Source organism: Salvia hispanica, chromosome 2, assembly GCF_029641045.1.
Source record: "Salvia hispanica isolate PSC_SH4W2 chromosome 2, Shi_PSC_v1, whole genome shotgun sequence".
Classification (NCBI taxonomy): Eukaryota; Viridiplantae; Streptophyta; class Magnoliopsida; order Lamiales; family Lamiaceae; genus Salvia; species Salvia hispanica.
In genome coordinates, this window is record NC_142693.1 from 52,605,627 (window position 1) to 52,632,240 (window position 26,614).

The 26,614-nt window shown below is 38.2% G+C and overlaps 2 protein-coding genes and 2 long non-coding RNA genes across 4 annotated transcripts; 2 read left to right on the forward strand and 2 right to left on the reverse strand.

Annotated features, from left to right (window-relative positions):
* Window positions 1-19: 19 nt before the first annotated feature.
* Window positions 20-2,442, reverse strand: LOC125201804 (FT-interacting protein 4-like). Its single transcript, XM_048100062.2, has one exon. The coding sequence runs from the start codon at window positions 2,402-2,404 to the stop codon at window positions 122-124; it is 2,283 nt and encodes a 760-aa protein (XP_047956019.1). The 5' UTR covers window positions 2,405-2,442; the 3' UTR covers window positions 20-121.
* A 6,567-nt stretch (window positions 2,443-9,009) lies between these two features.
* On the reverse strand, window positions 9,010-9,649 carry LOC125201807 (uncharacterized). The gene is made up of 2 exons (XR_007172982.2): window positions 9,510-9,649; window positions 9,010-9,405 (listed from the first exon to the last, which is right to left on the reverse strand). It is a non-coding gene; the product is annotated as an uncharacterized LOC125201807 (long non-coding RNA).
* LOC125201808 (uncharacterized) lies at window positions 9,529-11,722 on the forward strand. Its single transcript, XR_016135298.1, has 2 exons — window positions 9,529-9,653; window positions 11,490-11,722. It is a non-coding gene; the product is annotated as an uncharacterized LOC125201808 (long non-coding RNA).
* A 7,423-nt stretch (window positions 11,723-19,145) lies between these two features.
* LOC148932615 (uncharacterized) lies at window positions 19,146-26,525 on the forward strand. Its single transcript, XM_089065181.1, has 7 exons — window positions 19,146-19,347; window positions 19,420-19,622; window positions 19,699-20,143; window positions 20,216-20,575; window positions 20,651-20,829; window positions 20,905-23,868; window positions 23,940-26,525. Exons 1-7 carry the CDS (start codon window positions 19,146-19,148, stop codon window positions 26,523-26,525), a joined length of 6,939 nt encoding a protein of 2,312 aa, XP_088921307.1.
* Window positions 26,526-26,614: the final 89 nt, after the last annotated feature.

A 26,614-nucleotide genomic window follows, 5' to 3' on the forward strand; every position in this document is an offset into this window, starting at 1 on the left:
AATGAGAGAAAGGGGACAGTTTTAGGTTAATAATTGCTGTGAATTCAATCAATAACATATATCATAACTAGATAGTAAATCCAAATCCTAGTAAAATCCAATAGTTTATGAGGCAGGTTGATCACAGCATGAGGTCCGATTTGGCAGGCAACCTCTTGAAGAAATTAGTAGAGATGGGTGGAGTCTTGCTCCGGAGCTTGGGGTGCCTTAACATATAGAACCCCGACACCAGCAGCACGATCTGCAGTGGCGTCACGTAGAGCACGAACGCAGTACAAAAGCAGAACGCCACGAACAACGCCGACGCCCTCGGATCCCTCCAGTTCAACAGAGACTGAAATCTCTCCCCCTGCATCGCCAAGTCCCCCACCACACTCTGTATCCTCCCCCCTATACTCCTCAGCCTATCATACCTCATCCTCACAAGATCCGGCGCCTTGGACGTTGGGAACGTGTCAAACTCCTCGTCCAGCTCATCGTGCCCCACCGCATCTGCATGAGACAGCCTTATGTCCATGTGCGGCGGGTGCCTAGGCTTCCACCGGTAGTTCCAAATGCCGATGAAAAACAAGTAGAGGAAAAAAGTAGGCAACACTAGCTCAGGATAGAGCACTAGTATCACAAGAAGTATGTGAATCAGAAGAGTGGTAAAAGGATTTCTCCAATGGCATATCTGATCAAACCACTTTGCAATAGCCATCACCCCACTCATGATGCCCATCACTCTCACAAAGTTGGCCTTGGCCTTCCTCACACTCCATATATGCGACCCTACGTCGAGCATGTACTCGACCGCCTCCTTGTTCAGTGGCGGCTCTGACCTCCCCAGCCTCGACGAGACTATCTGGATGGCCTGATGCCTCAGCGCATCCAGCTGCATCACAGACAAGGGATGAACGTAGTGCATTTTGGGAAGCAGTGGATGTGTATACTTATGCAGCATGTTTAGATAGGAGGAGCACGAAAACCGGACTGCCAAATGCAGCTCCCCCATCTTCTTCACACCGGAAGGCTTCAACACGACCAGAGGATACGAGTGGGTGTAAACACGCTCTGTCTCAAGCGTCGACAGCCTGATCCTCACCTTCCCGATGCTCGCATCCTTCCCTCCCTGAAGATGGCCGTTGTCGAACACCCCCACCGTGATCACAGTGCACGGATCGAAAACCTCCCACGTGTACTGCTCGTTCCACCTAGGCGAACCGCTGTCAATGATCGTCCTCGTCCTTGTCCATTTCGAACCATACTTTGCCACACAATAGGCATCCGTCGTTCCACGTCCATCTTTCGTTGTTTTCATATGCGGTAGCCCCGTGGCACTAATAATCCCAACCTCGAGCAATCCAACGGTCGATTTCCACAGCAGCTTCGAACTCGGCCTGTGATCACTGCTATAATAAGTGGACTCATCCAACACATGATACCCCCCATCCAAGCTGACCCTGAGATGAATCTTGCTAGCAAACTTTACCTCCTTCTTCAACGCCTCGCCACTATGCCTCTCGAGGTTAAGCCACTTGGCCGGGACCGCCTTGTTGTCGAGACGCTTCACCACAGTGCTCAGCAACACCACACACCTCCCCAACACCTCATCCCTGTTCTCCACAGTCATGATCAATGGCTCCTCAAACGGCTCAGCAACAACAAACACCAAATCCTCGTTCCAAGTCGGATTCACACCCTTATTAATCCTCGTCTTGATAGCCTGGCCGCCGCATATGACCTTCACACAAACCTCAGGCAGCCTAGTTTTGTCAGCTGGAACCAAGTCCTGGCATTGGATCACATTAACTCTCAAATACCAAAGCCTCGGAGACAGATAAACCTTCCCCCGAATCCTCGAAACTCCATCACTCCCAACCGCAGCCGCATCAGAATGCCAAGCATCAGAGAAGGCCTCATCCGCCTGAGTCCCTTTCCAAACCGCAACCATGATCTCCCCCTTCTTCACCTTCTCCCCTTTCCTCTCATCGAGCCTGTACCACTGAGGCGCGAGAGGGCTATCAGGAGGGACGCGCCTCGGAATATCAACGAGGTCGAAAGTGAGGCTACCGATAAAGTCATCCAGCACGAGATCCTTGTCCTTCACGACAATGTCGACATGGGACGACTGGAGCTGGTCGTGCGCGAAGGCGAAGACGAGGTTCCAGACGGGGTTGGATGTTTTCTCAAGGTGCTTGGTGACGCCCTTGTAGTTGCCGAGCCTGACCTCCACGTAAGGGTCGCAGGAGGAGGTCAGGTCTTTAGCGGGGAGGTCTCTCGCCTTCACCACGCGGACGTAGAGATACTCCATCTGCTCAACGAGATCGTAGGCGCAGACTAGCTTGTCACCGCCGCGGATGAAGCCGGAGCCGGCGATCTTAGGAGCTGTTTGCTTCAGAGCGAACTCTTCCGGCATTGTCATTTTTTGTTGAAATGGAAATCACTGCGAATTGAGCTTTGTCATGACTTAATTAATTAAATCCTTGGTTTTGGTTTTGTGTTTTTCGATTTTTACATATGTGTGTTTCTGCACGTAACAATGATCTCTCTATGCAGTAGTTGAGTTGCTACAACCATCTTGGAATATTATAGTATCTACTTTATAGAGTTGGTATGTGAAAACATTTTTGTTGAAAGAGTAGTACATATATTTAGGTTCCGTATTGAAGGAATCGTTTGTTTTTTTATGCAGTAATTCACACCTAATAAAATCTGCTTTTTGGTATGTAAAAATAGTACTGATATCATTTGAAGCACACATGCGAAATGCAAAGATCTATCTTGACCGCTTCTTCTCTTTCATTATTTTTTTTGAAATTTCATTTGTATATATCGTAATTTTTACTTTTTTTTTAAAGCCATCAACAATCAACATCTCGCCACATTCAACTCATACCTCTCTTGAACATTTACGTATCCAGGATTTTGGATTCGGGGTTACGAAAAAATATCTGAACAATCTTTTTCATTGTCTTAAATACAAATGTCTTCTATAGACGCGAATATAACGACTAAACAAGAAATTATATAGTCAGAAATAAATTTTTTGGACATAAAATATTTGAGTAAAGTTTTAATCACTTTTTATAAGATAACAATACTAGTTTTTAGAAGTGAACCTTGTGAAAATAAATAATTTAAGCAAACTATCTAAGTATTATTTTAGAAAATAAAAAATATAGATATTTTATTAGTTATAAATGTTTCATATAGATATGAATATAATTGCTACTGAAGGGGTTAGCAGCGGAAGCGCTCACATAAATCAATTACATAATAATTCAGATCTATTTAGCGGATTATTTAGACAAAATCTATTCGCGTAATTATCACATGTATCATGCTCATAACTCAAATAAAACATGCTTTAAATTAATTGAAACCTAAAACATGCTTTTCTAGGGTTTAGCCATTATACCTTGAAGATTCTCCAAAGAATCGAAGATAGCTAGCGCCTTCTCCACGTGAAGATCTTTAGTACAAAACCACGGATCTTCTATCTGATTCCCGGACTGTGAACTGATATCAGGGTGGGCTGATCTCACCAGTGCACTAGGACTTAAATAGAGAAGACAGAAATCCTTTCCCACGGAGGAGAAAAATTCGACCACTGCTAGGAGTAGAGGGGGCCGAAAATTTTGAGTAAAATACAAGTGTATTTTATGTCTCCTCTATTCTCCTATTTATAATAAGTCACATATTGGGCCCAGACAGGGATCTATGGAAGGCTTTGGATATGGGCTCCTCCAATTAGCTTTTTACTAATTAAATTAAACCCAATTTAATTTAAGCTTGAAATTGAAATATTACGAGCAGCCACTACAGAAGTAATATTGCACTCCCCATCCAAATCCGAAATTACAAGTACTTCGGGTTTCCATTACTTTATATTTATTTCCCGCGCTTATGATAGAAACATCCATTAATTAATTATTGTCTGCTATGGACTTAATTAATTAATATTTTATTTATTCCAAGAGAGGACTCAGCAAGAAAATCTTATTTCAAGCTTCTCTTGATGATGTTATCAAACGAGACTCACCTCGCGCACGATTCAACATAATAGCAATCCTAGCACCGCTAGATATTAATCACCACTACCCAATATACCAGGCTTATTGGGTTGCGAAAAATCCGCACCATTTGGTAAGTCAAAGTAGTGCATAATCAATACCGTATGCTCAATGCTAACGTACATTGATTGAGAAATAATTTACGAGACCTCGTCTTTCAGTAGATAGCGTAAAGATTGTCTCGCTGTTAGATCCATTCAGTGTTATACCACACCAACGTCATCTTATTTCAGTAAGGCTTAGAAATAATCGGACTGACATTGCAACCTTTCACGATAGGTAGTCTAAGCCTATCTAGGTTGTGAAATTATTCTTTTTCTTTGTTTAGAACTGACCGTGTTACCTTAAAGTGAACGACGCCCACAACCGGTCTACTAAAACAAAGACTTAGACTTTGTTAAGTTACTTATACATTTAAATATGCAATAAACATCCATCAAATGTAAAACATAACAACATTATGACAAAAATAATCTGTTCATTCATTTGGAAAATAAAATAAGAGTTTTAACAGTATTCAATCACTCGAAAGGTGATTTCTAGTATACAAACTCTAATAGCTACACCATTGATAAAATAGTTTATAAGTAATTAGTTGAGAATTTGATCAAAAACTATATTAACTTATTATTTCTATTGTTTTAGCAAACAAAAAAAAAGTACATCTATTCTTTTAATTGTTTGAAAAAAACTAACAAAGCAAAAGTAAATCCAATTATTTTATAGAAGTAAAAGGCTATGGAACTTTCAATTGTTTGAATAAAATAAAACATGAAAAAAGTAAATAAATTGTATTAACAAAACAAAACAGAAAAAGATTTGAAATTGAAATGATATAGAAACTTTAATTGTTAGAATAAAAGAATTGAGAAAAAAAAAGTATAGAAATCAAAACAAAAAGGAACGAGGTAAGGGTAACGGAGAAGATTCGAACTCAGAATCTATGCCTTGAAAATGGGGATCACAACCACTTGGCCAAAGAAGCCTTTTAATAAATATATCTCAATACATGGTATTAGTATTCTAATTTGGGGTACAGTTGTACCCCTTTTTTCGAATGTGGCTACGCCACTGCTCTTGAATTCTCGTAGGACTCAACTAGGAAATCATATTTGGATGGGCAAAAATATAAGATAATTTTTTAAAGTATTTTAGAAGAGGCAATTGATGAGTAAATTAAAATAATTTTGCTTTATAACATACTTTATAGGGGTGTTTGGTTTGCAAAATTGTATCCGAGATTAAATTTATAGTGTGTTTGGTTCATGAGATTCAACCCCACAACTTAATCCTAGATGGATAATTATGGGATAATTAGTCATAGCTAACCTCATATGACTAAAATAATCTCACAACTCAATCCTAGATTGTATTTGGTATTCTTTACTTGGTATGATTCCTTGTAATATTCAAGAAAATGATCTTAAGATGGAGGTGTCCTTTGTTCTCATTGCTAAATTTGATTTTAAATGTGATGGTGCAAGTTGGTTCGTTGATTATGATTGTGAGAACCATATACTTGTTAGTGAAATGTCTTTTGGGTTCCAAAGTGAAATCAACCTCTTGCAAGATACTATGATATTTGATTTGGGCTCGCTCGATTTTGTAGGTGTACTTGATCGGGATTTGAGGACAAATCCTTCAAAAGAAGGAGGGGATGATGTGAATCCAAGTGTCCTAGAGAATAATCGAAGAACCGGATTTGAGGACAAATCCTTTCACAAAGAAGGAGAGGATGATGTGAATCCGGGTATTCACAATCATAGGATGTAACGACATCGAGGGCCATGGGTTGATTGGGGTCCGAAAAGAAGGTGGAGATATGGCAAGGAGCCAAGCCGGATTCGGAGGTCTGACTCAAACCAGAATTTGCCTATCAAGATGGTGTCCAAATACTCTTCTAAGACCACCATTGTCTTCATCATCAAAATAGCTTCGCGTGATTACCTTACACGCCTCAATCGGAACCCGGATGAGGAAGTTATGGTCGTTTTACAAAAGCCGCGCAGTCCAACAAGCAAAATGCCCGACCACAGAGAATATGCCCGGCCTGGAGAAGAAAAACGCCTGACCCGGGCGTTTTGTGCGACTTGCGAATTTTTGCTCATTTTTCCTCTTTTGTTTTGCACTTTTAACCTCTAGTATAAATATATGGTTTTTGTCTTCAGCTTTTGAATATTTGTAAGAGACAATTTCTCCATATTTGAGAGCTCACCTTCTTCATCTTTTGAAGACTTATCAAATTCCTTCGGGTTGCATTCGATCTTTTGCCGGGCTAAAGTTGATTGTAAAGGTATGCTTGCTAGTTTTTGTGTTGCTAGTTTGTGGAGCCATTAGGTGTTTGTATGTGAAAATATCTTTGGGATTTCTTTCTTGTTCTTCACCTAAATCATAACACTAATACATCATCTATCCTTTTATCTATTTTTCTTGTTCCATTTCTTGGTTTATCTTGTTTATTTGTTGAATTTATTTACAAGAATAAGTCAGAGGCAAATTCATGAGTCTTCAATCTCTAAGATTCACATTACCTTCCCTCCCCATGATGGTCCATATCATTTACTTCATTCTTAGGTATCCACCATCGACGATGAATTCTTCAACGGATAAGGAGATATTGATTATCCAACTAGTCGGCCTTGCTGGATCCCACCTCGTCTGCCAAACATACTCATCAAATTATTTTTGCTCAGATCGAAGGAAAGTTGTCATCATTTTAAAGGGGATTTGGTTGAAAATTATGCAAAAAGTGGATAAAAGATGATGAAAATATGGTTTCATTTATACAGTTAGAATTTTAAAATAAATAAGATAAATAAACAAATTAATTTTATTAACCTTCACCCGATGACCGTATCTTCTCCGACTTAGCATATCAGACCTAACAGTCCGATCTAGTGTCAGATTTCGCAAGGAAACCGAAGCGGTTACCTCTGCTAGAGAATAATTGGTGCACCTACGAACTTTGGACAATAAAAAGTACCTTTGTCTAAAAAAATAATCTTGATCGTGGACAACACATATTTTAATACAATATTATTAAAATATGAGAAGGATAAAAAAAAAGTTTTGTTAGTAGAAAATAAAACACATCTCATTCAAGAAAAAAATTACTATAAATAAATAGAAATTATTTTGATGGACAACGCAAAATAGAAATATAAAACCATTTTTCATGATGGGATTAGTATAATATCATCCTAACTAAAATTATACTCTCTCTGTCCTTGAAATTTTGTCGCATTTTTCATTTCAGTCTTTTCCACAAAATTCGACATATTTTACTTGGCCCTTTTTTTATAATAGTAATAATGCAAAACCATGACATACCGTGAATCGTTTTAACTTTTAATTCAGCCGATTCAACCATGAACGTTAAAATGGTGAATAGTTTATTAAGGCTGGCAGCAGTTTTCAAAATACAATTAATGGCTATAATATGTCCCTCTCTATAGTATTAAACTATTAATTGGGCATAACAGTAAAGTATAGTGATTTCAATGTAAAAAAGAAAACATATATTTCAAGATATTAGATAGCGAAATTTTCAGAGTTATTATTAATATTTGTTTTAGTTGTAATACTTCCTTCGTCACATACTCACATATAGATGTCACAATTTATTTCTTTTTTAGTTTTTCTCATAAAAAACGTCACATTTTATTTTTTAAAAAAAATTCCCTCTCACATTAGTATACATATATTATTTTCTCTTTTTACTTAACACATAAAATAATATCTCCTAAAATCTCATGTCAATCTCTAAGTATGTCATCTATTATGGGACGAAAAGAGTACTATATACGTTGATGTTACGAGCTTTATCATGCAAATTGAATATTTAAAAAATTAAGATTTTTATAATAAAGGAACTAAATAGTAATGGTGTCATAGAACAGATGGAAATTCTCGTCGGTCTTAGAAACGGACTTAATAAAACAAATATAGATTGGTATAGGAACGTCAAGATGTATATTTTCTAATATTGATGTATAGTTAATAGTAGTCCTTGAATTTAGAGAATAATAATAATATTAATATAATAATAATTATTATTATAATAAATGTTTCACTTTTAACCAACAATAATTTCATTGAATATTACTCTCTGTCCCTAAAGGATATACACTTTTGTATTCAATACGAGTTTCAATGCAAAATTGGTAAAATAAGAGAGATGTAGAAAGAAAAAGTAATTAAAGTATTGTTAGTGGAGAATGAGTCTCATCTAATTAGAGAAAAAAAAGTTTCTAAAATTAGAAAGTGCATATTCTTGTGGGACGGACTAAAAAGAAAAGAGTGCATATTCTTGCAAGACAGAGAGAGTATTTTATACTGTAGAAACGAGTTGAAAATATTTATCTGTTTAGTAAGAGCATCTTCAATAATTTACACTAAACTCAAACCCATTTTAGTGTAAATGTCACATTAAATATAATTTTATTCCAACCATTTACGCTAAACTTAAACTTAAAAGAATATTCTCCATATTATGTCTTTTTTACTCACAAATTTAAAAAACTTTTAGGTTTTGTATCTATAAATATATAATAGTAATAAATTGTATTATAAAATTATTTGTTGATTAGTTTTGCTAGTACATAATATCTGAATTAATGTTTTGTACTATAAATATAAACTTGTTTTTCATAAATTTATTCAAATTATTCTTTTATTCTAAACACTAATTGATTTAGTACTATTTTTCATTTGGATCTCTCACATACATTGTATTTTATTTCATTTCTTTCGACTACTTTATTTTTTGTAATTTGAAATATAATTTGAAGCTTGTTGTAACATCCCGACTTTTATCGTCTTGTTAAGGTGGGTAGAATGTAACACCTCGTTTATTTTTATTATTCTCGAAATGACATTAAATGTTTAGCCGAAAATTTCAAACTAAAGAATAAAATAAGTTATTATAATTCTAGTAAATAATTAAGGTTATACATAAGTGAGAAACATAGTCAACCAAACTTTTTATTTTACAAGTCTAACTACCGGGATACATCTCTAGAAACTATGAAATGGAATACAAGAAATAAAATGGTGTACATATGTGGCCTATAAGTTAAATCCCAGCCCACTTCAAAAATTTTGGAACCCATTCATGGAATACCCAAATAACTAAATTAATTCTTGTTTATTGCTCCTCCACCTCCTCCTTCCTTCTTCTTCCTCCTGACGACTCTCATCCCCCCTCAAGCCACGTAACTGTTCCACCTCCTGCTTGATCCACTCCTCCACTTCCTGCTTGATTACTTTCCTTCCCTTTAAGGCACGTAGCTGCTGCTTGATTACTCTCCTTCCCCTCAAGGCACTTAGCTGCTTGATTACACTCCAGCTCCTGCACATAATTCAAAATCACTTTTCTGCAAATCCCAAACAGAAACAGAGAGAGAGCCGAGAGGGAGAAAGAGAAGTAGAAGAGCTCTCGTTTCCAATACCAACCATTCACGGCAGAAATCGAGAGTTCAAGGGTGCTGCCTAATTCTCTTCCAATAAGCATCCCAAATCATAGAGACGAGTCTGCCAAGTCCAAGGAAACTACTCCTTTCAGTCCCACAATTTCACAATTCAATATCGTGTTTTGAGGTATAAAACCCTTCCCCTTTTGATCATGTTTATACATAGCATATCATCCACCAACTCTCACCCAAGTAATTCAATCAATAACAATCAACAATGAACCGAACACAACGAATTGAACACCCCTCTGTAACTAAATGAACTACGAAAAGAACATAATTTGAGTGCGAGAACTTATCTTGCGTTTCGGGGCTGGTTCGGGTGTGATCGAGTTGAGTTCGGGGTTGCTTTGAATGGTTCGGGGGCTGCCGGATACCGGCGAGGTTGTTTCGAGCTCAGTTTGGGCTGCTGGATATTGATTCGGTGCTGTCCGACAGCAAGCGTACGGCGATGGCGTGAGCAGCGCCGAGAGAGGAAGAGGGAGTGGGGAAGAGAGAGGGAGAATCGGAAGGAGAGAGAGAGAGAGACACCGCCGTAGGCGGCGGCGGACGGCGGCTCTGGACAGGGTCGGCGGCGGCGGCAGATTCGAGAGAGAGGGCAACGGCAATGAGGAGAGGGAGGTGCGACGGCGAGCCACCGCACGCGCAGCAGCGGCGGCGGCGGCGGCGTGAACAGGTCCGAGAGAGGGGAGGGGAGTGGGGCATCGATTCTGGTGGAGTGAGGAGGCAGGCGACGAAATTTAGGGAATTGTCTCTAATTTGGGGAAAATGGAAATGAGAGAGATAGGGAGGGGACGATTGTGGAGGAAGGGAGTATTTCAAATTGGGCCTCTTCCCAATTAATTTAATTTGGGCCTTTTACTTTAGTTATGGGTTTCTTTTCTTTTAATTATTGAGGAAGAAATTGGGCCTCTTTTTGAGTTATAATAGTTGGGTTCACTACTTTTAAAGTGGGGATATAAGGTGGCTGATTAGACGTAATTTTTTTGGACTGGAAATAAAAGGGAGTCTTGGCCAATTGTAAAAATGATATCATTTGGTAGAAAATATAATATTGAATTTTAGCCCTAAGTTTTATATTAAGGTTCAATTAATATTTTGATTTCTTCTATTTGTGTAACTAAGCTAAATAATTGATCTTTTGAACTATTTTAGCGTATTGCTTAAGAGTAAATTTTCAAAGTAAAAGAGACATAGATCCAATTTAGTCGAAACCCGAGAATAGTGGAAGAAGAAGCATCAAATAATATGAGTTTTAGAAATTGCTTAAAGACAAGTGAAATAATATAAGGCATGCATTCCTATAAAAGTTTAAGAATTTCTTGAAGTTTGATTAGTATTTTATTTTATATTGTGATGTTTTCAAAAAGGTTATCTCCGCAAGTTAAGGTCGGAGCGAGAAATTCAAGTTAAAGAAATTAAACGAACGAGGTGTACTTTTCTATCCTACATACTAATGTGGATGAAAATATGAAAATGTGAATCTATGTTTGTTGCTTATGTAAATGGTGTTGTCTTGCCATATATGATTTGTTTTATGCCTATCTGTTTGGTTGGAACGTAAGAATCGAATTCGGGTCTGAGTGAGGGTGGTGTCCCTACTCGGATTAGTGTACACATGTGACCGTTGGAAGGTGGCCACTTTCCACGGCACAAAGATGATATAGTGGAGGCCGTTGGGAGGTGGCCACCTCCCCGGCTAGAGAAAGATGTAGGTGACTGTGGGAGAGCACCATCTCCACGACACTTGGTGTTCAGATATGGCAAAAGTACATAAAGAACTTAGACTGATCAGTCGAACTTTAGCTCACAAAGAATTTAGTAAGTTCGGGCCTTTTAAGAGAAAACCCTCGAGTGTTACTGTGATGGCATGACAATATTTTCATTTTATGTATGTATATTTCGGCAATGTGTTCACTGAGTATTTTTATACTCAGCCCTGCATATATTTCTAAATGTGCAGGTTGAGCAGTGACGGTGGAGAATGCTGAACAGAGTTATGATTTTCCTTTTATTTTAAGTAGAGGCTCTCGGCGGTGCATGTCTCCATACATGTCACCGTGTTCATTCCGCTGCGTACTAAGGTTCTAGATGACATCGACTGTTACTCTGATAATTAGTTATTAAAATGTAAGATTTTCATTCAAGTTCTGGTAATTAAGAATTGATTTGAAATTGTTTGCCCTTTAATTCTAAGTGAATATTCAGTCATTGTTTATCCCCTTTCTATTCCCCTCTTCTTATTTCCCACCCCTAGTCACGGTTTCCCGGCTTTGCTATCCCTAGCAAAGTGCGGTCGTGACACTTGTAATTTCAAATATTTTCTATATATTATAACACATGGAGAAATATGCAAAGTAGGGTCATTACATGGTCATTTAATATTATTGACCAAAATTACATGAACGAAGACATAATTATATATTTTGAATATATTAACTAATACACTTGAAGAGTCACACGCCTAGGTGGACGTTAGCAACAACCTTCTATCGTCGAACTAGTTCTAATGTATCATTTGATGCACTATAAAATATACTAACAGATTATTAATCATAAATTAATTTTATAATATGGGTCTAAAATTTGTTGTGGTTTATCATAATATTTAAATATACCAATTTATATAGCAGTCATATAATTAAAGGTTATGTTAGAACTTACATGTTGGGTTCCACATGTTGTTATCATCATACCATCTCTATTATGATATTATTACGCACTATGAAAATAATTATAAAAGTAATATTAAAATAATACAGTAAATGAAATATTGAAAATATTGTGATTTATCATATAATATTTTAATAATTTTTCATGATCTTATCAATTTATGCAGCAAGTGCTATATATTTGAATGTTGTATTACTATTGTATGTGTTGAGTCCAACAATGTCTCATCATTGAATGACCCATATTATATTGTTAATAATTTTATATAGAATAATCAACCAATATGTATAATATTATTTTCAAAATTAAAATTTAGAAATTAATGATAAAATATCAATGGTTTCAAAAATAATATGAGAGAATTTCCAAACAAAAGAATGTTTTCCTAATTTATACTTTGTAAAAAAAAAAGCAATTTATTTATCTTTATATCATTGTGATAATTTAAATAAAATAAATAAAAAATTATTCCATTATTATTCCATTAAAATACTATGGATGGTTATTCTCTCTAAAATTTTATCTTTTAATAAGGGTCTGGTACATATCTGTACAACAATACAAATAAAAAATGAAAAAATTATAAATAAGGTCAAATTAGTCACAAAAATATGTAATTAATGATGCTATCTAATCAAAATAAATTAATATTATCCTTTTTAAAATTTGAAGGGAATTTTGTGTATACAATTTTTGTAAATTATCTTTACTCAAAATAAAAATAATAATATTAAATTTTAACGGGTTACCCAACCCGACCCGCATCCGACCCGATTTTTTCGTGTTCTTAGTGGGTCGACCCAATAATGACCCGCATCCAATAAGACTTGATCCAAACCCAATAATTTCGTGCGGATTCGTGTTGGATTATCGTGTCGTGTCAAAAATTGTCAGCCCTATAGTGGAGTGAGTGGAAGGTTAACAAAATAATTTGATTCAATTTATATTGACGATTAAATTAGAAATCTAGAGTGAGTTGAATTCCATAATTGTAGGGATAAAATTTAACTAATTTATTTATCTATATTAAATATAGAGCATGTACTAATTTATCCATAACTATAGATTGACTGTAACTGATTTATATTTCATACACGTTCCATTAATTAACTTAATAAATGGTAATCACATGATTAATACAAAGTGGAGTGAATGGAAGGTTTCACAAGTTAAGTGCATAATATTTTAGCATATAAACATGTCATTTAAAGGTTGGGTATCCACACACTATTTATGCTTTTGCCATAAGAGGAAAGCTTGACGCCATGGAACCATTCCACACCATGCTCAATGACCTCGAGGCTTCGTCAATTTCTTTGGTTGTCAAAGTACGCTGCATTCGTGTTTTTGACACAACCGCAACTGGAGACCAAACCATTGTGATCAGCAAACAATGTGTTTTACAAGATCGTGCGGTACGTTATTTTGTTGGCCGTCGAACGCTTATAGAGTGTTCATTCTATGACTTTTCATATTTATTTTGTGGCTATAAAAGTTATAGACTTGCGGATGGATTACACATCAACGTACAAAAACATTTTCTCTTATCTCTCGAGCTCTCTACAGTTTTGTGCATTTTATTTGGTGTATAGATTCGTTTTTCTTATTATTCGTTTCTGCACATTTTATTTGGTGTTTAGATTCATTTTTCTTATTATTCGTTTTTGAAAAATATTTGGATCGTACATTGCACGTGGATGGATACTAGTAGCATTAAAAATTTGAACTTATGGAATGTTCTGGAATGTTCTAAAATGAGAAATTAAGAATTTATTTGCTAAGATTTTGATATTCTCGTATTAATTATATCAACGTATTAATTAGAATTAATTTATTTTGTGGGCCAGCTAATAATAGCATTAAAAATTGAACTTATAATTAAATGTTCTAAAATGAGAAATTAAGAATTTATTTGCTAAGATTTCTATAACTTTTCACTAATCAATTAAGTTGATATCCTCGTACTCCCTCCATCCCATAATAGATGGCATACTTGGAGATTGACACGAGATTTAAGATGATATTCCCTCCGTTCCAAGATATTAGACTCTTATTCCTTTTTGGGGTGTCCCAACATATTTGAGTCATTTATATTTATGGTAAAAATTTACTTTACTACCAACTCCACTTACACCACTAAATAATACTCTCTCCATCCCGGATAATTCGGGTCACTTTGACCGGGCACGGGTTTTAAGAATTGTAATGAAAAGTGGGTTGAAAAAGTTAGTGGAATGTAGGTCCTACCTTTATATATTAGTTTTATAATAAAATGTGAGTAGAAATGAGTTAGTGGAATATGGGGTCCACTACCAAAAATGGTAAAAGTGAAGTGGGACATATTATTTGGGACGGACCGAAATGGAAAATTGGGACGAATTATTTGGGACGGAGGGAGTATCTCCTTAATTCCCGTGCCCAAAAGAAAGAGCTCTAATATCTTGGGACGGAGGAGTATTGTTTTGTGTGTTGGGGTAGAGATAAAATAGTATATTTATATTAATATGAGAGTGAACTTTTTCCGAAAAAAAAATATGACATCTTTAGTGGGGACAATCTAAAAAGGAAAGTGTCATCTATTATGGGACGGAGAATGTATTATTTATATCATATTTTTCATATTTAAAACTCCTTCATTGGTAAATGGTAGTAATTACGATTACTTATTTTGAAAACCATTTTATTGATTCATTATAGTAATTACGAATATATATTTCTCAATATAAGGGAATATACTCCCTCTGTTCCATTAGAAATGAAACGTTTTCCTTTTTAGTCTGTCCCATTAAAAATGAAACCCTTTTAAAAATGAAAACAATATTCTCTCTACTTTTTCTTTTTTCTTACTTTACTCTCTCTTCATTAACTCACAAAACAACACTACATAAAATCATGTGCCAAAAAACAAATGTTGCATATTTAATGGGACGGATGGAGTATATTTGTCAGTATAAGGGAATATCCGAATATGGTATCATTGTATAGTTTCTCTTTCATTAGATTGTACAGCGTTTAATTGAGGTTTAACTTATTGATTAGTAAATTATTGCACTAATATCAACTTAGTTATTAAATAATGATTTATTTACGTTTAAACTGTATTATTTTGAAATGCAATTTAATTTTCTACTTAATTTCACCCCACGTGACAATCAATTTCCATGCAGATTTTCCATCCTACTGTTTAAAATATTTTTCATATCTCTCACATAACAATAATTAACAATAACAATAAATAAATAGACATTTATTAAATATAATCTATCCCCAACTGAGCTCCCGAATGAAAAATTATGATAGAGAAAACAATAAATAATAGGGATAACTACCTTAAAAATCATTAACTTTTGCCATTTTCCGTTTTTTCCCACAACCTTTCATTGTAGCATACAAAATCATAAACTTTGTCGGAGTGTGCAAATTTCTCTTTCGACCCGACCCATGACTTTTCCGGCTGAAATAACGCGGACGTGGCATGCCTGAGTTCTTACGTGGAATACGCCGGAAATTTATAAAACTACGCCGTTTTATTCATACAAAACGACGTCATTTTACAAATGAAAACCTTCAATTTCATCAAATCCCCAAATTAAACCCGAATTAGGGATTAAAACCTTCAATTTCAATTTCAGCCTCTCCCATCGCGAAATCGAGCTTCAGCTTGGTAGGCAATATTAACTCCTTCAGATTGAAATCCATATCGAGGTAATAATTGATTCAATTAGCGATTCTCACTCTCCCGTCGTGAATTCGAGCTCCATTGTTTGGAGATGCAAAAATGATTCTCGTTTATGTTTTGAAATGTGAGATTTTGGGTTCAACTATGGAACGTGAGTTTCTGGGAGTGAAGGTGAGTGAGATTGGGAGTGAGATTGAGAAGAGACGGCGGTTGTGAAGGTGAGTGAGATTAGGGTAAAATTTGGGGGTAAAATTTAGGGGAAGTTTTATTCAAATTGCATTTAAATAAAAAATAATGTTTTATGTTTAGTCAGCAGCCATGTAGGATTAAAACGACACGTCATACATTTCTTTAACCGGAAAACCTGAAATGGGAAAACGGCGCACTCCGACAAAGTTTATGATTTTGTATGCTACAATAAAAGGTTGTGGGAAAAACCGGAAAATGACTAAAGTTAATGATTTTTAAGGCAGTTATCCTTAAATAATAAACAATAAACTTGCGCGTTGGTGGAATTATTTAATGTGGTGACATAAAGGTTATCTTAAATAAAACTAACTACTAGTATAATCATGTGATGGATTTTGAGATTAATTTGTCTGAAAATTGAAATGTTCATGGGAAACTAAGTAAACTATCTAATGTATACTATTTTCGCTAGGACAGTTTTTCATTTTGAAATGTTTAGTGAGAATACACTTTCTTTAGCAAAGTCTTTGACTTTCAAAGTTGTGTTTGAATGCGTAATGTGTCAAATATTTTAATGAGTATGATCAATATGGAAAATCTAATTGCTATGAGATAAATTTAAAAAACAGAAAAATAGATTTACGCGTGAATTGACTTAGTAGTAGATTGGTTAATGTCTTAAGTTCGGAGACGCGACTAAATTTCTACTACTTATCTCTTATAATAAGAGTCACATTTTGTTATTTTGGTCCGTCCCACAGTAAATCACATTTTACTTTTAACATAAATGGTAAGTAGGTCATACATTCCACAAACTTATTTCACTCACATTTTATTAATAAAACTAATATATATAAATAAGATTCATAATCTAGTAACTTATTTAACCCATTTTTTTTTATATTTCTTAAACTTGAACCCACACCAAATGTGACTCCCTGTGGGACAAAGGTATTATTATTTTACCTATAAAAAAAAGAGAAAAATAGTTAAACCTTAAAAATTAGTAATAAAATATAAAATTAAGGATTTATTTTGAAACAAATCAAAATTTAGTAATCAATTTAATGCCAATATTACAATTCGATAATCATTTATAAAATTAACTCGAATAATTGATGATATTAATTCCTAGAAAGATATAAGAGCATCTTCACTTATTTACACTAAACTCAATTTCATTTATTGTAAATGCCATATCAAATAAGATTTTACTCCAGCCATTTACCATAAACTCAAACTTAATGTTTTCTTTACTCACAAAATTTGAAAAACTTTTAGGTTTGGGTTCAGTGCAAACTAAAGATATGTATTTTTTTTCCCAAAAACCAAAAATGGGATTGATTTTGGAGTAGTATTGAAACTAATCCTATTTTTGGTTTTAGTGCATCCTTGGAGATGGTATAATGAGAAAATAAATTACCCTTTCCAATTAGATCTCAATTGTGAATTTTGTTTTATCAACATATATGTTCATGTGCAGACATATGACGATTAAGTATTTCTCGAAAAATATCCGTTTTTGCACGATGTAATAGTAATAAGGTTTTCAAGTGATGGTTATGGGTTTGTTTCCACCAATAATATAGTAAAGCCTGCAATTATCCAAAACAAGAAGGTTGCATACCTCGTAGAATCCAAGATCCTATGCACCACAAAATGATCATATCATATCTATCTTAATTAGCCAATAATTAATCGCCCTGTGTGGAAATAATATTCTCCAAGAAGCACAAAATTGGAATATCTCTTGACAACAGACAACCCTTAACTACAATTCTCGGACTAACCGAAGCTAAATATGTTGTTTACTAACTTAAGATGTTGACATAAACACTTTTTGTCCTTTACTATCTTGACTATAAAAGGCATCTATTGCTAGAAATTCCATCAGCAATAAGGGGCACTAGTGGAGTTCCGGTAAACTTCTTCTTTACTGCCATTTGGCATTTTGGTACTTATTATTTAGTTCATTTGAATTGAATTAGTGCATGCAGAGATTAAGATTGCCTCATACATCTTGATTATCTCACCATTGATAAAATAATAGTAGTAACTAACTTCCTTTCCCGTATAATTATATAAATCCATCAAGTGTGTTGTGTTGTGTTGTGTTGCTCTGATTTCTTAGATTCTTGTGCAAAATGTGACCTTTATTACATATTCGGAAGTTAGATAGGAAAAGCCATTAGCCTTTTCTCAGCAACTTGTTGAGTTTAGTTTTGCTAGTCATAGTTTTTCTAATATTGTCTTGGCAATGGAATTTCATAGCTCTTGCTTGCATTTCTGGAGCTAAAAGAAGACTCTTCCTGTTTTGGCATTCAAAATCTGCTTATTGAAAAGGTGTATTTCTACTTCTTGATGAGTTAAACCTTAGAATTATTGATTCTAGTTGGAGATCTTCTTTGGATCAAAGATCCTAGTAGTCTCCGATGATTTCTTTAATAAATATGGTTCTCATTTAGTTACTATTGTCATATCCTTTTATTATGAAATAGACGGGCGAGTTACTCATACAAAATGTTTCACTTTTGGTTCATATTGGTACAAAAAGTTTGAAGTTTACATGAATTTTACAAAAAAAATCTTTCTTTTTTCATTTTAATGCATTCGGATACTTAGTTTAGATGCCGTTAATTCTTTGCCTATAAGGAGTGTTAAATTGTTTCATCATTGTTTCGTGATGGTACGAAAAATTTCATCATTGTTTCATGTTTGGTAAGCCATATAGATAAAGAGTTGACGACATCCAAACACATGATAAATTAAAATCTAACTTGGATGAAACTTTTTGTACTAATTTTTGCAAACTTCAAACATTTTGTACCAACACGAAACAAAGGTGAAACATTTTGTATGAATGGTATACTTACCCCATAAATGTAATAGACATATATTATTAAAGTTCCTGCAACTCAATGATATTTGTTCACCAAGAAAGTATGCTCACTTACACCATCACCTTGAGCTTATTTTCTTGCACAATCACTCATGTCTATTCCCTGTAACATATTTAAACCCAATCCAACAACTTTGATTGTTCTTTCCAGGGAGTGCAGCAAGTAGCATATGCTCTAAATGGAGCCTCAGAACTCAATTGAAGATCAGTTCTCGAAGCTGCATCCATCATGGGCGTTGAGCACAAGAATCGCGGTTTTAGGTGGCGGACCAAGTGGCCTATCAGCAGCCTATGCGCTATCCAAACTCGGCTACAACAACATCACAGTCCTTGAGAAATACCACACAGTTAGTGGCATGTGTGAGTCAGCAGATATAGAAGGTAATAGTTAAACCAAGATTCATTCACAAATACTATTTGATTAAACAAAACTCTCAATCACATACAATGCAGGAAGGTTCTATGATCTTGGAGGGCAGGTCCTCGCAGCCAGCAGCTCCCCGACTATCTTCCATCTAGCGAAAGAAATGGGCTGTCAACTCGAAGAATTGGACTCACACAAACTGGCCTTAATCAATAGCTACACAGGGAAGTATGAGGACATCCAAGTAGCAGATGACTATGTTTCTGTTATCTCACTAACTCTACAGCTTCAGGTGTGTTTTTCTCTACTTTTTACAAAACATTCATTCCTTATAATCTGATACAAATGTCAGTTCCTATCCTTGACAGGAGGAAGCCAAGAGATCAGGTCGAATTGGAGTTCACGCAGTGAGCGATTTTGCCTCTGACCTCACACCGGCTTTTCTTGAGAGCCGCGGATTGAAATGCGTTCCAAAATCTGTAGTATATGGATACACTGCTTCTGGATACGGATTTGTTCAAGACATGCCTTACGCGTACGTGCATGAATTCACTCGAACGTCTATGGCTGGCAAGATACGACGTTTCAAAGGTGGATACATGAGTTTCTGGCAGAGGATGAGTGAATCTATTTCAGCACAAGTCCTCTGCAACACTGAGGTAACCTCAATCCGACGCCATTCCTCCCTTGTCAATGTCGATGTCAAGCAAAACGGAGAGGACAAAAGTTTAGAGTTCGACAAGTTGATCGTGTCTGGATCATTCCCGTTAGTACATGGAAAAACATATAGATCTACAACAATCACCCCAACAGGTTTGCAAAACTCCCTTTTTTTTAAGTAACATGCTTTTATTCTTTGATACTAAATACCTTTTATCTCTGTAGGTGCTGAACATGACATAATGGACTTCAGTGAGCTCGAAAAGGAGATCTTCAGTAAAGTGCAAACCGTTGATTATTACACAACAGTGATGAAGATTAAAGGGCTCGAACATCTTCCCGTTGGATTCTACTACTTTGGAGAATTCATGGACGATCCTCAAACAATAGGAAATCCTGTAGCAATGCAGAGATTTTACTCCGATACTGACATCTACCTATTCTGGTCTTACGGCAACTCAGCTGGAATCATGGGGCAAGAAGTAACACAGCTGGCTATTGATGTAGTGAAAAGAATAGGCGGAGAAGTCATTGCCATTGTTCTGCAACGGCGGTTCAACTATTTTCCTCACGTCGAAACCCAAGGTTACTTTTTATAATATGTCATGTTAAATCCAATTACTACAAGCATACTATTAACAAAATCCACCTTGAACACAGATATGAAGAACGGATTCTACGACAAAGTTGAGAATGAACTCCAGGGAGAGCAGAATACATACTACATCGGTGGGCTCGTGGCATTTGAGCTCACTGAGAGAAACTCAACTTACGCCATGGCTTTGATCCGTAAGCATTTCGCATGTGACGATCCATTGCCAAGATTTCCATATGTGAAGGTACTTGAGCACTCTTACTTCAACACTGATATTTTAAGATGAGACTCAACTTACTTGATGCAATGCCTCTAACAGAGATTGCTCTCCGAGAGCTGCAGCAAGGTGCCACGGCAGCTAGATGAGTCGATGGGAGTCGAGTTCCCCGATCTTTCAAGCCTTGATGGCTATCTAAAACACTGGGGGACTCATGATATGATCCAAAACAAGACTCTTTACACTTGGATAAACGAAGATGGGAAAGTTTCGGGGCAGAGGAGCTATGCAGAGCAACATGCTAATGCTGCCTTGATAGCAAAGTTGCTTCTGTCAAGCCGCAAACCAGTCATTAAGCCCGGGGACAGAGTCCTCCTCATCCACGTCCCCGGTCTGGATTTCATAGATGCCTTCTTTGGCTGTTTGAGGGCGAGAGTGCTCCCCGTCCCCGTTCTCCCGCCTGATCCACTCCAAAGAAGTGGGCAGGCACTCTTGAAGATAGAGAATGTTGCCAAGTCATGTAATGCAGTTGCCATTCTTTCAACTTTCAGCTACCACACAGCTGTTCGAGCAGGCCTTGTTAAGAACTTGTTGCCATTGTCTCCCTCAAGCAGGAAAAGCTCCGGTCGCTGGCCCAATCTTCCGTGGATTCACACTGATTCTTGGATAAAGAAATCCAAAGGCATGACTGTTGGAGATTTGGAATCCAGCAGCACGCCCCAGCCCGGTGATCTGTGTTTCCTTCAGTTCACGTCAGGGTCGACTGGTGATGCAAAGGGAGTGATGATCACTCATGATGGGATCATTCATAATGTGAAGTTGATGCGGAGGAGGTACAAAAGCACATCCAACACCGTGCTCGTGAGCTGGCTCCCGCAGTATCATGACATGGGCTTGATAGGTGGGCTTTTCACGGCTTTGGTTAGTGGTGGGACGGCTGTTCTGTTTTCTCCGATGACATTCATCAAGAACCCTCTTCTGTGGCTTGAGATCATTACCAAGTACAAGGGGACTCACAGCGCCGGCCCCAACTTTGCTTTCGAGCTTGTGATCCGGAGGCTGGAGCTCGACAAGAAAAAGGCTCTGGACTATGATCTTTCTTCCATGGTTTTCCTCATGGTTGCTGCCGAGCCAGTCCGGCAGAAGACTTTGAGAAGATTTTTGGAGCTCACTACGCCTTACGGCCTTTCTCAATACGTGATGGCTCCTGGTTATGGATTAGCAGAGAACTGCGTGTTTGTTTCGTGTGCGTATGGAGAAGGAAGGCCTATAATGGTGGACTGGCAGGGAAGGGTGAGTTGTGGATATGTTAACCCGACTGATCCAGATGTCGATATCAGGATCGTGGATCCACAAACTGATAAGGAGGTTAATGAAATTGGAAAAGAAGGGGAGATATGGATTAGTAGTCCTAGTGCTGGAGTTGGATACTGGGGGAGAGAGGAGTATAGTAAAGAAACCTTCAGAAATGAACTCTGCAATCACCATGGAAGAATATACACCAGGACCGGGGACTTGGGGCGCGTTATTGATCGAAATTTGTTCATCACAGGAAGGATCAAAGATCTCATTATTGTTGCAGGGAGGAACATATATTCAGCTGATGTGGAGAAGACGGTTGAGAGCTCGTGCGACCTTCTACGCCCTGGGTGCTGTGCTGTCATTGGCGTTCCAGAGGAGATTCTGTCAGCAAAGGGGATTTCATTGTCAGAAGGGTCTGATCAGGTTGGGTTAGTCGCCATTGCGGAGGTGAGAGATGGTAAGCCTGTGAACAAGGATGTGGTTGAGCAAATTAAAGTCAAGGTTGCTGAAGAGCATGGTGTGAGTTTAGCTGCTATCAAGCTGATCAAACCTAGAAGCATCAGCAAAACAACGTCCGGGAAAATAAGGCGATTCGAGTGCCTCAAGCAGTTCACTGACGAGACACTGCATTCGATTCCTGATCCAATAATTCCAAAGAGATTGCTTACTCGGTCTTATACTACTGGAACGTGCAGAGATGGCCACACACCTCGTCCCCAACTCAAGGCCGCTACAAGTAATGCTAGACTAAGCTACGTAGAAATCTTGGAGTACCTTAAGAAGCTGATTTCGGAGCAAACTGGAATCCCTGGCAGCAGAATCTCCACCACTGCAAACCTCAATACTTATGGGATTGACTCCATTGGTGTGGTGAGGGCAGCTCAAAAGCTCTCTGATTTCCTTGGTGTACCTGTAGGCGCAGTCGACATTTTCACTGCGACTAGCATTGAAGACCTAGCTTCCTTCTCGGAGAATCTCCTCATCAAGTCAAACCCTCAAGGTATGAGAAACAATGAAGCCTATTCAGAAGCCGAAGATGCCTATGCGTCAGAGGAAATGATCTTACCACAACAAGTTTCCTTCACACACCAGCTGAAGATCATGCTGCTCCAACTTGTTGCACTTGCATATGTGTCTATCTTGCTCATCTTTCCTGCGTATTTGTGCATATCTATATTTGCAAAGTCGATATCTTCCTACCTCACACCCATGACAACTCCTTGGGCGCCATACATAATTTCAATAGCGCTTGCGCCTCTTGCCTGGGTATTATGCATACTTGCTACCTGCAGTTCCATTGCTATCTTTGGGAATTCATTTCTTCAACCGAATTATGCATTGATTCCTAATGCATCAATGTGGTCAGCGGACTACGTGAAATGGTGGGCGCTCTACAAGGCGCAAGAGGTGTCATCCAAAGTATATGCTGTGCACTTGAGAGGAACGCTTCTTTTGAATTACTGGTTTGAGATGTTTGGAGCCAAGATAGGCTCATCAGTAGTCCTCGACACCATTGATATCACAGATCCTGCTCTGCTTTCCATTGGAGATGGAGTTGTGATTGCGGAGGGTGCCTTGTTGCAGAGTCATCAGGTCAGAAATGGAATCCTAAGCTTCAGTCCTATAAGAATTGGGAAGAATTGTTCAATCGGTCCCTACGCAGTCATCAACAAAGGAACACTTGTTAAAGATGGAGCTGAGGTAGCTCCATTGCAAGTCACCCAAGAGGGAAAATTACTCCCTAGATCAAACAAGTTCAACAAGGTACAAATGATTATACTCACTTTGTTAATAGTATTATTAAACGATGTAGTTTAATTGTTGATGTTTTTTAGGTTGCAGTGCCCATAGAGAGCAACAACGTCCATCATCTAATGGGTGTATACATGGTTGGCCTCATAAGCTCTTTGTCTGCAGCCATCGTCTACTGCATCTACGTCTTTCTAGGCCAACGAACGCCTAACATGGAACATTTGATGTTCATGTGCATATCAGGGGCTTTTCATTGGTTCCCATTAACCATCGTGGCATACGTTACTATCATCAATGGCACGTCTCTAAATCCGCTGAGTTTCTCCATTATGGTTGCTGCCGCATACTCAGCCCATGGAGTAGTGCTTAGCTTGGTAACGAGCATCCTACACCATTCTCTCAATGGAAATGAGAAAACGGAAACTCACATGAAAATGTGGCTTCGGCAGAGATTGATAGTAGCTTGTCATCTTAGATTTGCCAAGCTTCTATCCGGGACAGAAGCTTTCTGCATGTACTTGAGGCTTTTAGGTGCAAAAGTGGGGAGATTTTGCTCCATCAGGGCGATCAACCCTGTATTGGAACCCCAACTTTTGTCGATTGGTGCCGGTGTCCATCTTGGTGACTTTAGCAGGATTGTCACTGGCTTCTATTCCTCCAATGGCTTCACTAGGGGAAATGTGCAAGTGTATGATAATTCTGTTGTCGGAAGCCAGAGCATTATCCTCCCCGGTGCAACAGTCGAGAGAGAGGTGATTCTTGGTGCTCTTTCAGCTGCTCCCATGAACTCAGTTCTTCAAAGAGGTGGTGTGTACATCGGATCTCAATCACCAATCATGATCAAGAACACAATGCATGAGTTGGACGAGCGTATTGAAGAAATGGATACAAAATACAAGAAGATTGTGGGAAATCTTTCTGCAAACTTGGCTGCTACCACTCTCAAGGTTAGAACAAGATACTTCCATAGAATTGGAGTTAGTGGCAAAGGAGTGCTCAAGATATACGACAAGATTGAAGGTCTCCCAAGCCACAAAATCTTCCAATGCGGAAAGACATATCCTATCATAGTTCGTCACAGCAACAGCTTGAGCGCTGACGACGATGCAAGGCTTGATGCACGTGGCGCCGCTGTTAGAATCTTCTCTGATGAATCTGGTGGTGAAACAACACTCCTGGATTTAACACTTAAAACAGGCAATGCGTTTTACGCGCGCACAATTTCCGACTTTGCTACTTGGCTTGTGTGCGGGTTGCCTGCCAGGGAAGAGCACGTGAAGCGCGCCCCGCACATCAGAGACGCCGTGTGGGCCTCTTTACGCAATGCAGAGACGTTCGCTGAGCTGCATTACTACTCCAACATCTGCAGGCTCTTCAGGTTTAACGATGGACAGGAGATGTATGTCAAACTTAAGCTGCGGCCCTTTGATCTGACAATCACTGATGATTCCGGGAAGATTGAGCCGTTAGGAATCCTACCTCCTGAAACAGGAGCGATTCCGAGGGACAGCAACGACAAGCGTCCCTTGCTCTTTTTGGCAGATGATTTCCGGAGACGTGTGAGTTCGCCTGGTGGTGTTCGTTATGTTTTCCAACTGCAACTCCGGCCAGTGCCCGAGGACGCAGCTGCGCAAGACGAGGTCCTCGATTGCACGAAGCCGTGGGACGAGATGGAGTTCCCGTTGATAGATGTCGGAGAGGTGACCATCAATCAGAATCTCACGCCTAAACAATCTGAGGAGCTTGAATTCAATCCTTACCTCAAATGCCATGAAATTGATGTGATCAGAGCAACGTCAGCCTCTCAGAGTGCTTCCATCGATCATGGCCGCTCATTGATCTATGAGATATGCCAGCGGTTGAGAAACAATGAGCCGCTGCCGGAGGCGTGGAGAGCCTTCATCGAGAAGTCGGATGTCAAAGTAGACCTCTCTGGCTGCCCCATCATGAACCAGAAACACGACTCCTCTGTCTCGACCCAAGTGACGCTTGCGAGAGCTTGGCACGAAACAACATGGTCAATTTTCGGGCAACCAATGCTGCAGACGTTCTTACCTTATTTTCTCTTGGCGTACGTGATCTCGACCCCTCTGAATTGGCTGCTTTTCGCGCACAATAGCTTAAGATATCCTCTGCATTGGTTGTTTCCTCTGTTCTGGATTGTTTCTGGGGTGGCAGTTGCAGTTGCGTGTGCGTTGGCAAAATGGATTCTCGTGGGGAGGAAGAAAGATGGAGGAACGGTGTTGATTTGGAGTAGAGAAGTGTTCATGGACACGATATGGCAAGCGTTCAAAACGCTAGCGGGTGAGTATTTTGTGGAGACAATGGCCGGTTCAGTGCTTTTTGTAGTGTGGATGAAGCTAATGGGGTCGAAAGTTGATGTGACCGGAGGGGTGTACGTGGACAGCATGGGGGCTGTGCTGAACCCGGAAATGGTGGAGATAGAGGGTGGCGGGTGCGTGGGAAGAGAGGCACTCTTGTTTGGACATATATACGAAGGCGATGGTGGTAAAGTCAAGTTTGGAAAGATTGCGATTGGTGAGGGCGGATTTGTGGGAAGTCGGGCAGTGGCCATGCCCGGAGTGGTTGTGGAAGATGGAGGCAGTCTTGGTGCGCTCTCACTTGCCATGAAGGGGGAACTTGTTAGAATTAAGTCGCAATCTCAATAATTGTCTCGACTCATGCATGGCTAAATAAATTTATCACTCACCATAATGATTTCCAATAATACCTGCCAAACATTACTTCTTCTATTTTT